At 46.1% G+C, this 17,537-nt stretch overlaps 1 protein-coding gene across 1 annotated transcript in view; it reads left to right on the plus strand.

Annotated features, from left to right (window-relative positions):
• Nucleotides 1-303: 303 nt before the first annotated feature.
• Nucleotides 304-17,537, plus strand: part of LOC309537058 (IgGFc-binding protein-like) — a 31,902-nt gene continuing 14,668 nt past the window's right edge. Inside the window, exons 1-10 of the mRNA XM_082231445.1 lie at nt 304-354; nt 1,152-2,378; nt 3,185-3,528; nt 4,594-5,167; nt 5,685-6,286; nt 7,574-8,141; nt 9,124-9,713; nt 10,902-11,481; nt 12,085-12,284; nt 16,913-17,054. Coding sequence (XP_082087571.1) covers nt 306-354; nt 1,152-2,378; nt 3,185-3,528; nt 4,594-5,167; nt 5,685-6,286; nt 7,574-8,141; nt 9,124-9,713; nt 10,902-11,481; nt 12,085-12,284; nt 16,913-17,054 — 4,876 coding nt within the window. The 5' untranslated portion in view covers nt 304-305. The remainder of the gene's footprint in view (nt 355-1,151; nt 2,379-3,184; nt 3,529-4,593; nt 5,168-5,684; nt 6,287-7,573; nt 8,142-9,123; nt 9,714-10,901; nt 11,482-12,084; nt 12,285-16,912; nt 17,055-17,537) is intronic.

The raw sequence follows: 17,537 nt of genomic DNA on the forward strand, positions 1-17,537 counted from the left end.
TTGTTTCAAACACTTTCACCTAATGTACACATTGTTGGGTTGCAAAACTACCTTGCAAAAGTGTGAATCTGGAAAAGTGTGAATTTTGAAGAATAACTGCATTCCTTATTGTGTATTGGTTTGAATTGTGTGACTTCCGCAGTTCCTTGTGGAAATGCAAACAAAATCAATTTTCTCCCCATCCCTACCCAGGTAAGACAAATGATCAGAGCAGAAAAGTTAAAGAAAATAAAAGAAAACTCATGCACACACTCACACAGAATCTGCAGATGACCTGAACTTCTTTCTTTTGCTGTTTTGTAGCCATGGCCAAGAGGCTGCTGCTGCTTTTGACCGGACTGGCGCTCTTATCTGGTGAGTTTGGTACTTAATTAACCTGCAGGTTGGTCCCACAAGGGAGACACTTCTTGAACTTTGTCTCTATGGAGCAACTGAAGATGCTGACAGAACACGGACTCACTCAGAGCCTGGCAAATTTATCTTTGACCAAAAACCCTGTGGCTATCAGACACACAGCCCAATGTATTGTTGGCTGAGTCTGTGCTAATACATGCCACAGGTCATCATCACCTGTACTATATCCTAAACTTTAATCAGTCAGATTTCTGATTTAGGTGGTTCTCATTTTCCCCTGTATTTGGCAAACTCATGTGAGCCTCTCCCACAGAGGAATATTCCTGGTCTTCCTGAGATACATTTTTCTTGATATAACCAAATAGGGTTCTTAAAAAGTCCCTCTGATAATTTTCTGTCGATTATCGAGAGAGATGATTATTTTGGGAAGAAGATGCAAAAGTCAGATCAGTATAGAGTATTCCAAAAGCTATCACACCAAGTGATTATAGCAGAGCATTGAGACACTTGCATTGAGAAATGTCATTTTGGGGTGCAGGCTATCACAGGAAAAGCTGGATATTCTTAGGGATGCTTCATATCATGTCAATAGATAAATAATCATTTATTGAACTTTCTCAGGTGCCATCTCCTTGATATAAGCAAATAGAATTATTAATGGCTTCCTTTAATTTTCTGTCTGTTGCAAGATAGGATAATAAAGTACACAAAACTCTAATTGCTGCCACATCATATGATTAGGGCACAGCATCGAGATACTTGCACTTTACGAATTATCTGTTCCTTCTGCCTTTCAGGGTTCTGTGGAGCAGATTACCGTGGGAAGGAATTTGTAACATGTTACCTGCAGAACTACTTGGCAAGCCAACACAGTCCTACGCTTGAGCTGCTTATCACCGGATATCATCCCGCAACCACCGTCAAAGTCACAGTGAACAAATCTTCATTTCAGAAAACGGTTTTAGTCTATGAGAAACAGACAGTGTCTGTTGTGGTCCCGGCCTCTTCGGAGTTGACGGGGAACAATATCTTTGATGGGGTTGTCAGGATCCAAGCTGACAAAGATATCTTAGTCTTTTCCTACAACTACAAGCTTACGTCAAGTGCTGCCACAGTTGTGTACCCAGTTCATCAGCTGGGCACACAATATTATGTGGTAACCCCAGAAGGGCATCTCTCAAACACTTTCAAGGAATTTGCAGTTGTAGCCTATCAGTTTCCCACTCAAGTCACTATTCACCTGAAAGGGGCCGTGACATTCCAAGGGAAGGTTTATGCTGCAGGGAGCAGGCTTGTTGTGGACCTCAAAGCCTTCCAAGCAATTCAGCTGCAAAGCTCAGTTGATTTGTCTGGCAGCAAGGTTGAATCAGATTCGCCCGTGGCTGTTTTGAGTGGGCACAGCTGTGCCTTACAGTTCTCAGAATGTGACCATGTCATTGAGCAGCTCTTGCCTGTTTCCAGCTGGGGCACCACCTTCATAGTTCCTCCACTGTCTTTTCAACCTAGAATAGACATTGTGTATGTCATTGCTTCCCAAAATACTTTGATCCAATACCAGTCTGGGGTCAACCAAGGCTCCCGTCGTGCAGTGGCTGGAGAAATCATGCGGTTTGAGAAGCAGCCCTCTCAGGTCCTTTCCTTCTCTGCTGATGTAGGAATCCAGGTCCTTTTTTTCTACACTGGTACCAATAATGGAAATTGCCAGTACGATCCATTCCTCATCAATGTTCCAGCCTTAACAAGCTATTGCACGTCATATCACATTGATGGGATTAGGGACTTTGATAATTTTGCTGTCATCATGGCCAAAACCTCAGTTTCTGGTGGGATCACATTGGAGAAAAAACCCATTACCAATGTTGAATGGGCACCAGTCCCTGGAACAGAACATTCATTTGCTCTACTCAGCTTGGGCAAAGAAACCAGTGCCCTCTCTGTAGAACATCCCACCACTCCTTTTGGGCTCTTCATCCTTGGAGGTGCAAAAAGCAATGGTTATGGCTCCGTGGCCATTTGCTCTTGTGGTAAGTATCCAGATCTGTTTAAGGGGTTGTTGTTTTTTGCTACAAATGAGACGTTAGACTATATAATTATAATTTGGTACATCTTAATGAATATCCCCATCCTTATTTGTGGTTTCTTCCACTTCCAATATTTTCATCTTTTTGCCTTCCAGCATTGGATGCTGTGTTTTAACATTACTGTCTGCTCATTTGTAGATTGTGAAAGAAAGTGGCCCCTTATGAGCGGTAACTGGAGGACCACAGTAGATCTCAATGGACATTGGAATGGAACTTTAGCTGCCACTATTTTAGTGTCCTAGTTTCCAGTATACTTTCCGTATATAGAATAAAGGACTGTAAAATGGTCTAATTTGATGAATTTTTATTTTCTGCCTCCCACTCTCAAATCTGCCACCTTTTGTCGCAGGTTCCATCTCCTTGCCTGTGTCCTCCAGCCTCTTCTTCATTTGTCTCCTCTTTCTAACTCCGTTACCTAATCTGTACCATCCCTGCAGCCATCTTGTATTTCCCTGCTCCTCATGTTTCACTGTCTCCCATGGCCTCCTTCTGCCCCTCAGGCTCTCTGAGAAACCTACTCTCCACTTGGATCTTAATTCCAGTGTACTCACAGCTTTCCTTTCTTCCTGAGAAGGCAAATTTAAACCATATTGATTGCCTTATTGCCTGAGCAATCAGAATGTCCATAAGGCAACCAGATAAGTGGCTATTCAGAAGCCTGTTTCCCATGTTTTGTCTGTCTGCAGCATCCTCCCCTAGTTACTAATGATGCTTGCTTTTGCAATGACACCACCATTGTTCTGTTCCAGACAAACCAGTGTCTCCGTGCAGCTTGATCCAGTGCAGGAAGAAGGAGAAGTGTGAAATCATAGGAGGTGATCCAGTGTGTGTGCCAGAGTCTGAATCCAACTGCTGGGCCCAAGGAGATCCTCATTATCACACCTTCGATGGGAAGAAATTTGACTTCATGGGCACCTGTACCTACACTATTGCCAAGACTTGCGGCTCGGATGCCACTCTTCCTTCCTTCAGTGTTGAAGCCAAGAATGAGAACAGGGGAGGAAATACTCGTGTTTCGTACATTGGCTCTGTGACAGTCACAGTCTATAACACCATCATCAAGGTGGTCAGAAATGAGAAAGGCTTTGTGAGGGTGAGGACGAAAGAAATATTTCTATTTCTTTAAAAAAGCAACCTATTTTCCCCAAGAGTCCATCAGAATCTACTCTGCTTGCTTCTTGTCTTGTCTTGTAATGCAGGCATGTGGAACAGAAGATCTGGCAAAGTCTCCCTGCCCCAGTTTGCTAACGTGGACTGATCTCTGGCCACCACCCCTGCTCCCTCTTTCTGCACCTCCCCCCACCAGCCAGTGCCCCACTTTTTTAGCATTTGAGGAGGAGCTGTTTTCATTTTATGCCATACCTACTTTGCACTTGGCTGTATCCGCCTGCCATTGGGCACTGGGAACGATAGTACAGCCCAAATAGCTGAGGCTTCGGGGGCTTCTCACCATTTTTAATTTAAACAAGTTCTCCCAAAATAAGAGCAGTAGTGAGACAGAATTAGCTACAAGCCTAGATGGCTCAGTAAACTGATCTGGTGAGATGCCATCTTTGGGATCAATGATCCAGTGAGTGCCCAGGAGCAGCACCTACCTCTGCTTGGTCCTGTTCTGTCACTTAGATCTTTTTTTGCAGGGGAGGGGGAGGGATCTGGATTACAGGGTTCCAGATATTTGCCTCGCAATCCACTCTAGTGACTGCATTTTCAATTATTCCTTCTTGCACTGTACTTTCCAGCCACAGTTCTGCAGTTAAAAGCTCTGTGTCCAAGTGTTACTTTTACTTTTTCTTTTGCCCTGGAACTTCCCCTGGGAAAACCTGTTTTTTACCACTGAATCAAAAAGCAATTGACAGAAAACTTGCTTTTCATTTGCTCTGATTCGGCAGTAAAATGTCGAATCAGAGCCAAGGAAAGTGTATGTGTTGGTCTTTTTCATATACATTCCTATTTTACATCCGTCTCATTCAGCAGGCTATATGATGTAACAAACCCAATAGGTTGTATCCAACCAATTTCTACTCTGGGCACACCCACTGAAATTAATGGACCCAAGTTAGTGCATTAATTTCAACAGGTCTGCTCTGAGTCTGACTGACATGGAATACAATCTACAGTCTTGTCCTGCTGTTTGTTGCATCTGAGTTTTCTCTTGCAGGTGGACAACCTGCGGTTCCGCCTGCCCATCTCCCTCCATGAAGGAAAACTCCGTCTCTACCAGAGTGGGAGCTCTGTCTTCATTGAGACAGATTTCTCCCTGAAGGTCTCCTATGACTGGAACACCTACCTGGTGGTGAAGCTCTCCAGCAGCTTTTATGAAAATGTCTGCGGACTTTGTGGCAACTACAATGGAGACCCCGCTGATGACTTCAGCAAACCTGATGGGGCCTTGGCTCCCAACCCCAATGAGTTTGGAAAGAGCTGGAAAGTAGACGATGGCGACAGGTTGTGTTGGGATGATTGCCATGGGGAATGCAAAACCTGCTCCCCAGAAATGGCCAAGAAGTATGAAGGTGAACCATTCTGTGGCTGGCTCATCAAAGGAGAAGATGGCCCATTCAGCAAGTGTCATTCTGTGATCGACCCCAACCCCTATCTGGGGAACTGTGTCTATGACCTCTGCTTGAATGATGGGCTGAAGGAGCTTCTTTGTGATGCGCTGAATACCTACGCAGTTGCTTGCCAGGAAAAGGGAGTTGCTATATCTGAATGGAGGATCCGCACTGGTTGCGGTGAGTGTTCCTGGGTGCTGAGTAGAGCACAGCAGATTTTATTTTCATTATTTGGCTTAAAAATTATGTTCTCCCTTATGTCATGAGGTACATAATGTCAAGCCAGGGCATTTCATGTTCTGCAGATCTCTGTACGAAGACTTTTTCACTGAGCCTAGCATTCACTATTACGGAAGATTCTTGTCCCCACTATGACAGAGAGAGATGATTTGAAGGGACTCTAGGAATAGAGTGTGACAACAGAGGCAGAATCTCTATAGGTTTTTTTATTAAAAAAATCAGAACAATGTAACAGCTGAATAGGGATGGGCTAGGAAGGCAAATGGTGGATGCATTATTTCACCTGTATTGAACACTTCAAGGCGAGAATTGCATATGAGGTTATCCTGTTTTATTTCTGCAGTGCTCTAGCAGGGAGTTTAGGCTGGCAGAATCTAGAACACCTTGCTTCTGGCCTGTACTGTCTTCTAAGCTTTTAATCTTGTGCTATTGATAAGCATCTTGTCTCTTTTGACAGGTGTATCCTGCCCCGAGAACAGCCATTATGAGCTCTGTGGGTCTCCATGTCCTGCCACCTGCAATGACCAAGCTGGGCCCAAGAATTGCTCCTCGATGTGCTGCGTGGAAGGCTGCCAATGTAATGAGGGCTTTGTGTTGGATGCTGGGAAATGCATCCCCAAGTCTGCCTGTGGGTGTGTGTTTGAGGGGAAACACTTGCTTCCTGGTGAGCACTTCTGGGGAGACAAGACATGTACGAAAAGGTGCTTCTGTGACCCACAGACAAGACAAGTGAACTGCCAGGCAGTGAGCTGCGGAAAGGGAACGGAGTGTAGGATCGAGGGTGGCATCCAGAACTGCTACCCAACCAATTTTGGCAACTGCTCTGCCTCTGGCGACCCGCACTACATTAGCTTTGATGGCCGGAAGTTTGACTTCCAGGGCACCTGCGTGTATCAGTTGACTGGGCTGTGTGAGAAGAGGGAAGACCTAGTCGATTTCCAGGTCCTTGTCGAAAATGACCAGCGAGGCGGCCAGTCTGTGTCCTATACCCGGACTGTAGAGGTGAAAGTTTATGGGGCATCCATTGTGATGAGCAGAGGGAACCCTGCAAAAGTCATGGTGAGTTTATCATAGAGGTGGGGAACCAAATTCAGGGGCGGAGGAAGGGGGGGTGATGGGTGCAGACCATCCCAGGTGTCACCACTGAGAGGGGTGACAAAATGCTGGGCGGCACTCATCATGGGGTCTGCAGCGCACCTAAGCCATGTGTCTCTCCTGGGAGAGTCTCAGTGGCTTGGGCATGAGCAGGCTGCCCAAACGGTCTGCCTGCTGCCTTCCCCCCATCTGTATGGCAGCTGAGTGGGAGGAGGCGGGCAGACTCCAGAGGCCCCGTGGTACACGCCACCCCTATGGGTGGCTCGCCCTGCCCCTGGGCGTGCCACCCCAGGTGCCCAGGCGGCTTCCCCACCACTGACCATCTCCCCAAGGCATCTCCTTGCTACACTGGCCTTGCTTTGTTACCCTCCTTGCATGACTTGAATGTGTCCTTTGAACCCTGATTATGCTTGCCTGGAAGAAAGATAGAGAGGCATATATGATTATGCGTGAAACTAGCCTACTGTACATAGGTAAAATTAGCCTTCATTGCTCTGCCCACTTTTGCTTCTGACCCCTCTCACCAGTGGCATGTGGTCCCCAGGAAGTTGCCCGGAAGGGAATGCGGTTCTCAGCCTGAAAAAAGTTCCCCACTCCTCATCTGGAACATCACAGTTGGAAACTACTGAGAACAGGGGAGGGGATTATTCTGATAATGAAGGTACCTGGCATGGTTCCTTTCCTCTCCATGCCTAGTGCCCAGAAGAAAGATGAAGTGGGCTGCCTTGTGTCCATTTTCCATAGGTTTTGAAAAGAGACCATTCTGTGATCATATGAAATCTATTTTCCAGTATTATTACCATCATTTTAAAGGGAAACTTTACTTCAATAATCTAGTACAGAGGGTTATCCTTTTTTGGGTTGCAGAGGTGAGAGGAACAAAACAGGCAGGGGCAAATTTCCCAGATTGTGTGTTACCAGACGTTTCACCCCTAACGGAAAGCTAAGATCAGCAAGTGAATTCTTTGTGGTACTACATACCTAACAGAGAATTTTAAAAGAGTTAAATTTCCCCTCCTCCCTGCGAATGGTAAGTTTTGCTGCTGATCTCTGTGCTCTGGAGCAGCCTTGCTTAGTCTTATGCATCCCAAGTGTTACTGGTCTCCCAAATTCCATCAGTCCTGGCCAGCACAGCCAAGGAACAGGGATGATGGGAGTTGTAGTCCAAAGCATCTGGAGAGACCAGGTTGGGGAAACATCATGGATTACAAAGGCACTTCTGAAATGCCCCTTTTTTTGAATGGGCTCTAGGTGAACGGCTTGCTGACCAACCTTCCCTACAGCATCGACATCAACAGAATCTCCGTATACAGGAAAGGGCAAGGGGCAGTGGTCCAGACAGACTTCCAACTGACTGTCATCTTTGATGGGATCAGCCGGGTCACTGTGTCTGTGCCCAGCAGCTACCGTGGTGCCCTGTGTGGTCTCTGTGGGAACTTCAATGGCAACAAGCAGGATGATCTGACCATGAAAGATGGCACGGTGGCTCCGCACCCATCAGACTTTGGTCAGAGCTGGAAAGTGCGGGAGGTGCCAGGCTGCAGCAAAGGGGGCACGGAAGAATGCCCTGCTCTGTCAGCCATTGAGAAGAATCAACGGAACCTCAACAAGGAGTGTGGGCTCATCCTAGCCAAGAGTGGCCCCTTCAGAGAATGTCACAGCAAAGTGGATCCAGAAGGATACTTCCAAGATTGTGTGTACGATTATTGTTTCTTTGATGGCCAACAAGCTGTGATCTGCCAGGTCATTGCCAGCTATGCTGCAGCGTGCCAGGAAGCTGGGGTGACCATCTATCCTTGGAGATCGGACAACTTCTGCAGTAAGTGCTAATGCTGTGAGCTGTTTTCTGAAATTCCTCAGATTTTCAGAGTTACAGAGAACATGGTAATCAATCTAAAATGACATGCAAATATATCAATGCTTATTTTTCTTCTTAAAGTATATATTCAGATTTTGTGTCTGTACCATTTCAGGTAAAACTTCATGTAAAACTTTTCCCAGCTGAGAAAGTCTCATTGTCCCCTCCCCCAAGTGATGGGCAGACCTGCCCACTCTCGGTGTTTCTTAGTTTTTTCTAATTTGAAATTCAGCTCTCCACATTTCAGAAGGAATCTGCAATTTTTGAAAGCGGGGGAGAAATCCCCATTAAAATTTGTCAGCATTTTAGTACCAAATTCTACTAACGAACACATTTTTGCAAGTAATTTCCCCATAGCTTTCGTATGCTATTTTCACTAAAATGTTCATTTTAATGGCAGTTTCCCACCAAATATAGGCAATTTTTGGAAATACTAGTTGGTTGGAGAATTGCTTTGCAATTTTGGAAATTATGAATTAAGCAGTTTCACCTTTAAATGAGAGCCGAATTGTATTTCTCCCACATCCCTATTTTTCCCCAGTCTAGGCAATCAGTTCTTGTATGATCAGAGGCAAAGAAAGATGGGACTTCTGTAAATCAGGTGGGGTGTGTGCAGTGTAAACACACACACACACCAGGCTACCATTGAAAAGTGGGGATTCCAAACAGGTGTAGGAATAGGTCAAAGACCAGCTCTCGGTTGGAAAGCTGTCCATGGCATATTTGGGAATCATGAGTGGAAGAGTGTTGTTATGTTCATGTCCTACTTGTGGACTTTATGTAGGTATCTGGTTGAGAGCAGAATGCTAGACTAGATAGGCCTTTCATGCGATCCAGGAGAACTTTCCTTATGCTTATAATAACCCCTTTCAGCATGCCATCCTAGAACATCATGGCCCTTTCCTCCCTCTCAATGTTTCTTTCTACTGGTTCCGATTGACAGGTCTTTCCTGCGCTCCGAATAGCCACTACGAGCTCTGTGCGAGAGGTTGTGCTCAGACCTGCGGCAGCTTTTACGCTACAGTCCCTTGTTCGGCTACATGCCACGAAGACTGCGTTTGTGACGAGGGCTTTTTGCTGAGCGGCGATCAATGCGTGCCCACGTCCCGGTGCGGCTGTCACTACCAAGGCCACTACTACCCGGCAGGAGAGACTTTCTATCCAACCTGTCAGGAGCGTTGCATGTGCCATGCTGGGGGGAGTATTGGGTGTGTCTCATTCTCCTGTGGCCCCAATCAGGAATGCCGGTTGTCAGATGGTGTCCGGAAATGCTACCCTGTGGGCAATGCTACCTGCTCTGGTTCGGGTGACCCTCACTATCTCTCCTTCGATGGACGGGCCTTTGACTTCCAAGGCACCTGCACCTATACCTTGGCTACGGTTAACACAGGCAACCGGCTCTTGAGATCCTTTACTGTCAACGTGGAAAACGAGGCCTGGGGGAATGGGAAGGTGTCCGTTACCAAGATGGTTTCTGTCTCAGTCTATGGCATTACACTTACATTACTGCAGAACAAGCAAGGTCAAGTGATGGTGAGTCCAAGCTATAAGGAAAGGGCAACTGGATGGTCATCTGTCATGGGTGCTTTAGTTAAGATTCCTGCATTGCAGGGGGTTGGACTAGATGACCCATAGGGTCCCTTGCAACTCTAAAATTCTGTGATTCTATGATTTTTAGTCATTCATCTTTTTTCTCTCTCATTAAGACATTGTCTTTGCTCAGTCGTTCTATTCGTCCTAAATGAATCTGAGAATTTATGTTTGGCTTCTCTTTCTTCCAGCCCTAATTTCAGTTTTTCCAAATTTCCACCTTTTTTAAAAAAAAGAGAGTCCTGAAAATTTGTCTACATTTTAGTGCAATTTTTATTGCACATTTATCTTAATCTACTGAATTTAGTGTGCAGTTTTGCCTAATATACACACTGTGGCAAGTAATATTTCCTACTTCAGTGCATTCTTATATGTCAGGGGTCGGCAAGGTTTACCTCACCTGGGCCGGTTCACTCCAGTGGACATCCCTCTGTGGGACGGAGCGTGCGCGCATGAGTGTGCACGGCCACGATTTCCCGTGTCTGCATCTGTGCAGATGCAATTTCCAGCATCTGAGCATGCACAGACGTGATTTCCGGTGCCTCGGAAGTGAGTCACCGCACTGCGCTGCGCTGGTTTAGTGCAACATGCGGGGACTCGCCGAGCAGGCAGCTCGGTTTGGGGGCGGCTTGTGGGCCGGTTAAATGACCCCTGTGGGTCGCTTGTGGCCCATGGGCCTCAGGTTGCCTACCCCTGCTATATGTCATTTTCACTAATATATGCATTTTTATACAAACATTACTTTGCTACTGTATATGCAATTTTTGTACATGTTACTTGGACAGAGAACTGTATTGCAAAATTCAGAAAATTTCAAGGATAGTGGTGTTTTGGTTCTCATGTGGTTTCAGAAAACGTAAATTCACTTTTAAATGCAAACCGAATCAAATTTCTCCCCCATTCCTATCTGGAGGTTGAGAAGGGTGACAGCAATGAGGGTGGGGTGAGGGCAGAGCTAGCATCCTCAAGCACACACACTCTTCCTCACATGCCCTTTTCAGCACGCCTGTTTCAGGTTATCATCACTGAGAGGGCTAGGATAAAATATGTTCCTCCTAGGAGCTTTATGGTTATCTTTCCACTGCGACCTCAAAAAACCAACCCTTCTCAAACAGGAAATCCTTCTTGCAGGTGAATGGCTTGATCTATACCGTCCCTATATCCTTGTCTGCTGGGCGGATCAGAGCCTATCAACACGGCACAAAAATCCTGATAGAAACTGACTTTGGTCTCATTGTGAGCTACGACCTAGTTTACCGTGTGACAGTGACAGTCCCAAGTACTTACCAGAGTGAGATGCGAGGCCTCTGTGGGAACTACAATGGGCAGAAGGATGACGACTTCCTGCTACCCGATGGGAGCACAACTTCCAATGCAGGTGACTTTGGTGCTTCCTGGAAGGTTCCAGTCCATGGGGCAGCTGGATCTTGCTCAGATGGATGCTCTGGAAACAGCTGCCCAGTCTGCGATGAAAGGAAGAAGGAGATCTTCAAACAGCGCCACTACTGTGGGATCCTCACTGCGTCTGATGGCCCCTTCAGGGCTTGCCATGGAAAGGTCGATGCCAACATATACTTCAGCGACTGCATCTATGACCTGTGCATGGGCAATGGGGACAGCCAGGTCTTGTGCAACAGCATCCAGAGCTACGTATCTGCCTGCCAAGCGACTGGGGTCTCTGTTGAGCCTTGGAGGAGCCCTTGCTTCTGTCGTAAGTACTGGGGATTGAACATTCATGGGGACGTGAAATGGGAGAAGAGAAATGGGAGCAGAATCTGAACTGGTTCCATGTCACTTTCGGGCTAAACTAGAGGGGTGTGCTCATTTGTAAAGCCCTAAAATGTCTCAGGCTCTGCAGAGGCTGAATTCATTTGACTTTTCCAATCACATGCGATCACCCTCTTGACTATTTCTGACACACCAGCTACGAAATTGTTTGCAATGAGTTCCTGCCAGAGCCAGAAGTCTAAGGTAGAGGTGGGGGAACATTTTTCAGTCCTGGGACCATGTTTCCTTCTTGGTAACCTTTTTGGGTCCATATGCCAATAGTGAGCATAGCCAGAGCAAAAATGGGTGGAGCAATTGATGTTATTTGTTATCTTTGTACAGTGGGCCAGTATCTACCCCCAATCTTTTATACCCCTCTCTATCCTCTATCCAGGAAATTAAGAAGCATGATCAAAGTTCAAAGATACATTCTAGCCAGGAAAAAGAACTACTCCCTCTTTTGGATTTCACATGCTGTCTTTCACAACCATTTTAAGAAGCACCGGGGTTCTTTTGGTCTAATATCTTTTTTTCTTTTCCAATTTAGCTATGCGCTGCCCTGCCAACAGTCACTATGAGATCTGTGCCCAGCTCTGCCCCACTTCCTGTGCCAAGATCACAGACACTGCACCCTGTCCGAAGACTTGTGCTGAGGGCTGCCAGTGTAATGATGGTTTCTTCTTTGATGGTGTTGGCTGTGTCCCCGCAAAAGACTGTGGATGCATAAAGAATGGACGCTACTACAAGGTAGATGGTCTTCTGAACCTGATTTTCCTCTCCTCCTTTTAAAGTTAAACTACATTTTTTATTTTTACTGTCCCCAATCATTATGGATCAAGTTGTTTTTATCTGCTTTTACCTCTGTGCTTGCTCAGTTTCACATTCTTTCGAATCACAAGTCACAAGCTGTTGTGATAATTTCTAGGACTTAGGGAATTTCACAGTATTTTAATAATTGAGTCAAGTTGTGTGTCTTGAGGTGTGGTTTTCTTTTGTAATCTGGAAGTAACAAAGTCCTAACAAATGAACTGTCCTTGTTATGAGGAGGTGCAGCAAATGGCAGAATAATGAATTTTTAAATGTAAGGATATGACAGAATTACTAACGCCATGCTTATATATGAAACAGAAGAGCCCAGACCTAAAGCCTATCTAATCCAACATTCTGTTCTCAGTACAAAAGCTAATAATAATAATAATAATAATAATAATAATAATAATGTTATTATTTATACCCCGCCCATCTGGCTGGATTGCCCTAGCCACTCTGAGCAGCTTCCAACACACATAAATGTCTATGGGGTGCCTGAAATCAGGGCATGAGCTCAATAGCCCTCTTCCTTATTGCAGAGTGGCTGAGGAAACCCAGTCAGATGGCGGGGTATAAATAATAACATATTATTATTATTATTATTATTATTATTATTATTATTATTACAGTAGTACCTTGGTTTACAAACTTAATCTGTTCTGGAAATCCATTCTTAAACCAATACCGTTCTTAAACTGAAGCTCGCTTTCCCTAATTCAGCCTCCCCGCCGCCGATGCCCTTCCACCGTTTGGCTTCCGTTCTTAGACTGAGGTAAAGTTCTCAAACCAAGACACTATTTCCAATTTTGCAGAGTTTGTAAACCAAATCGTTCTTAAATCGGACTGTTCTTAAACTGAGGTACCACTGTATTATTATTATTATTAATTCAGTAAGTTACAGGACCTTGTTTATCTCAGCACTCAACTCTGCAAAGGCCAATGTCATTCTGTTCATGAAGGATAAAGCTGTCAGTAGTTTCTAGCCATCACTGTCTGCATTGTATGCGTCTGAAATACCAGTAACTGGGAATCACACAGGGAAAGTGCTGTTGCCCTCGTATTCTGCTCATGGGCTTCCTGTAGTCATCCCGTTGGCCACTGTGAAAACAAGATGCTGGATGTGATAGGCCTTTCATCTTGATCCATCAGAGCCTGTCTTATGTTCTTGAAGCACAGAAGCAACGAGTGCCAGAAGGGAGTCTTTTAAGGCTACAAAGCATTTTCTAAACTTTGCCATCAACGATCTTTCTTTCCTAGTGACCTAGTGACTTCCACGGCAACACTAGGGCTCTCCCAGTTTGTTTTGGGCCCCACTCATCAAGCAGGCCACACGCTGGATCTGATCTTTGGGGCTGGCATAGATGTGATCATGCTCCCTGCTGTGGAAGTGCCATGGTCTGATCACTACGCTCTGAAAGCCAAGATTGACTTCCCGCTCCTCCCCGGCTCGGGTGGCGAACCTATTTGGGCTCGTCCGCAAAAACTGATGGATCCTGATAGATTCCGACAAGCCTTGCGGAACCCTGCTCCTCCTGGCGACTCATTAGATGACCTTGTTGAGGACTAGAATAACCGGCTCTTGGCAGCCATTGATGAGATCGCGCCTAAGCGCCCTCTACGACCCCGTCAAAACCGGGCCCCTTAGTTTACTGAGGAGCTCCGGAAAATGAAGCGGGATCTCAGACGGCTAGAGCGAGTATGGTGACGGACTCGTGACGGAGCCTCAAGACCATCTTATAGGACGCTTATGAAAACCTATGAGATGGCTATGAAAGCTGCTAAGAAATCTTACTTTGCAGCTTCCATTGCATCCACTAGCTCTCGCCCGGCAAAACTTTTTAGAATAATTAGGTCAATAACGTCCTTAGGAGGACAACCAAATTTAAGCACAAATTCGACCCACAGCTGTGAGGCATTCGCGAGCTTTTTTGCGGAGAAAGTCCTGTTGCTCCACCGTGACCTCCCTGCCAATTTAGATACAGTGACTGAACTGGAGGCCCCTCAACTGACTTCAGGTCCAGTGTTGGACCATTTCGATCGGATGCTCCCCACTGATGTGGATAGATTCCTCCAAGTTGGTAGGCCCACCACCTGCCTCCTTGATCCGTGCCCATCTTGGCTGATTAGGGAGTGTCCAGATGTTGCGTGGACCCCCCTGGTTGAAATTATCAATTTGTCCCTTGACACGGGGACATTCCCAGGGGAACTGAAGGAAGCAGTGGTGTGTCCACTCTTAAAGAAAACTTAATTAGATCCCTTAGACCTATCCAATTACCGCCCAGTTTCAAATCTTCCATACCTGGGTAAGGTAATTGAGAGAGCGGTTGCTGAACAGCTTGGTAGGTTTCTGGAGGAATCATCGGCATTAGATCCATTTCAGTCTGGTTTCCGTCCTGGTTTTGGGACGGAGACGGCTCTGGTTGCCCTAACAGATGATCTCCGTAGACAACTGGATCGAGGCGGGTCAGGACTGCTGATCCTTTTAGATTTGTCAGCAGCCTTTGACATGGTCTATAATGATCTTCTGGACCACCGCCTCGCAGACGTGGGGATACAGGGCATAGCCCGTAACTGCTTGTGCTCTTTTATCTCTGGTTGGGGACAGAGGGTGGCACTAGGGAGGGAAATGTCGTCGCGCCACTCCTTGGTGTGTGGAGTGCCGCAGGGCGCAATTCTCTCCCCGATGCTTTTTAACATCTTTATGCACCCCCTTGCCCAGATTATCCGGAGCTTTGGGCTGGGCTGTCACCAATATGCTGATGACACTCAGCTCTATCTGCTGATAGATGGCCACACCGACTCGGCCCTGAACACACTGACCAGATGCTTGGAAACTGTGGCTGGATGGTTTCGTGGGAGCCGATTGAAACTAAATCCTTCGAAGACAGAGGTCCTATGGCTAGGTCGGGATGGCATGGGGGTGAGGGACCAACTCCCTTCTCTTGCGGGGGCCCAATTAGTGCCATTGCCTTCCGTTAAGAGTTTGGGTGTAATCCTTGACGCCTCCCTTTCAATGGAGGCGCAAGTTACAGCAACAGCCAAGGCGACATTTTTCCACCTTCGCCGCATCAAGCAGTTGGTCCCTTACCTTTCCCGCCCCGACCTGGCCACAGTGATCCATGCGACGGTCATCTCCAGGCTTGACTACTGTAATTCACTCTACGCGGGGCTGCCCTTGAAGCTGTCCCAGAAACTCCAGCGGGTACAGAATGCTGCAGCGAGGCTCCTCACGGGGTCTCTGCCATGGGAGCATATTCACCCAGTGCTTTTCAAGCTGCACTGGCTCCTGGTGGAGTACAGGGTCAGATTTAAGGTGCTGCTTTTGACCTTTAAAGCCCTTCACGGCCTAGGACCCTCGTACCTACAGGACCGCCTCTCCTGGTATGCCCCACGGAGAGCCTCAAGGTCCATAAATAACAACACCCTAGTGGTCCCGGGCCCTAAGGAAGTTAGATTGGCTTCAACCAGAGCCAGGGCCTTTTCAACTCTGGCTCTGGCCTGGTGGAACGCTCTGCCTCATGAGACCAGGGCCCTGCAGGATCTGATTTCTTTCCGCAGGGCCTGTAAGACAGAGTTGTTCCGCCTGGCCTTTGGCTTGGAGCCAATTTAATTCCCTCCCTCCCTCCCTCTCTTTCTTTTTTCTTTTCCTTCTCCTCCTGCAATGAGGCTACATTTTAATATTTTAATGTTCCATTATATTAATGTTGTATTTTATTTTTGTTTTTAAGTTGTAATCATTCATCTTGTTTTTATTATTGCTTGTAAGCTGCTCTGAGCCCGGCCTTGGCTGGGGAGGGTGGGGTATAAATAAAAAATTATTGTTATTTCCTTCCAAGAAAAAAAAAAGAAATCCATAAAAACAAGCAAATGAGAATAAGAAGCTTTCTATGTGAAAAACACTTAGCCTTTTCTCTAAAATGGAGTCCAGCTCCTCTGATGTTCATTCCATTCGCAATTAGGAATGGGCTGCAGCTCAGTGGCACAGCATCTGCCTTGCGTGAAGAAGGGTTTGGGTCTAATCCTGGCTGGCATCTCTAGGTCTAAAACCATGGAGAGTCTTTGCTAGTCAGTGTACACAATACTCAACTAGGTTGACCAGTTACCTGACTCAGTAGGATGCAAAGCTTTAAAGGAATTGACTACATCTAACCTTGTCATTTGTATGTGTGCTGTCACCTACACAACTGACCCAGAATATTTTGCTACTGGGGGGAATATGGCACCCCTTCCCATTCCACGTACAGAAGGCAACTGGACTTGTGTGTCAATTGTAATGCAACACCAGTGATGGGATAGTATCTTCTACCAGCCCTGGTGACCCGACCAATTAATGGCTTTCTCCTTAAAATGTGATACCTCTTAATGTTTTCATGCCATCATTTGTTGCTTCAGACATGTATTCGTAAATAATGTTATTGACTTCAGGTCCAGTTGCAACAGAGAACCATATTCAGAACTCTTGGCTGGATGCTATTTGCCACCTTCACCTACACCTCTAGAGCAGATCTGATTCTGCCCTAATTCTGTTGTTGCTATATTATATTGTTTTCCAAATTTCCCACCAGCCCAATGAGAAGGTTCTGCTGAATGCATGCCAGGAGATCTGCCACTGCATCCCAGGCCTGGGAGTGATTTGTGAGGCCCACAGCTGTGCTGCCGATGAGATGTGCAAGATCCAAGATGGAGTCATGGGTTGCATTAATAAGGGTAAGGAGAGATTAATTAAAGGACAAGTTGAGGAAACTGTGACCCTTCAAGGTGACGTCATTGTCCCTGACCATTGACTAGGGCACAGAGCTGCTTGTAATATGATTCCCTTTGTCTTTAATATGGTCCTGCTGCCCAGGTAGTGGCTTTTGAAAGACATGGATAGCTCAGTTGGTTAGATCATGTGTTTATGATGCCAAAGTTGCAGCTTCTATCCCTGTATGGGACAGCTGCATATTCCTGCATTGCAAGGGGTTGGACAAGATGATCATTATGGTCTCTTCCAACTCTACAATTCTATGATTCTATGACTTATCCACACTCACACATCTCTGTCCTCTACCCAGACAATCAAGAAACATTTTCAGAGTTCAGGGAGATATTCCAGCCTGATAAAACTGGGACAGGAAGCGAGGGTTATGTGTTACTCTTGCCTTTTGTACTGGCTACACACAATTAGATATTCACCCCGAACTGCATCTA

The sequence above is a fragment of the Podarcis vaucheri genome, assembly GCF_965113315.1.
Source record: "Podarcis vaucheri genome assembly, chromosome: 7".
Taxonomy (NCBI): Eukaryota; Metazoa; Chordata; class Lepidosauria; order Squamata; family Lacertidae; genus Podarcis; species Podarcis vaucheri.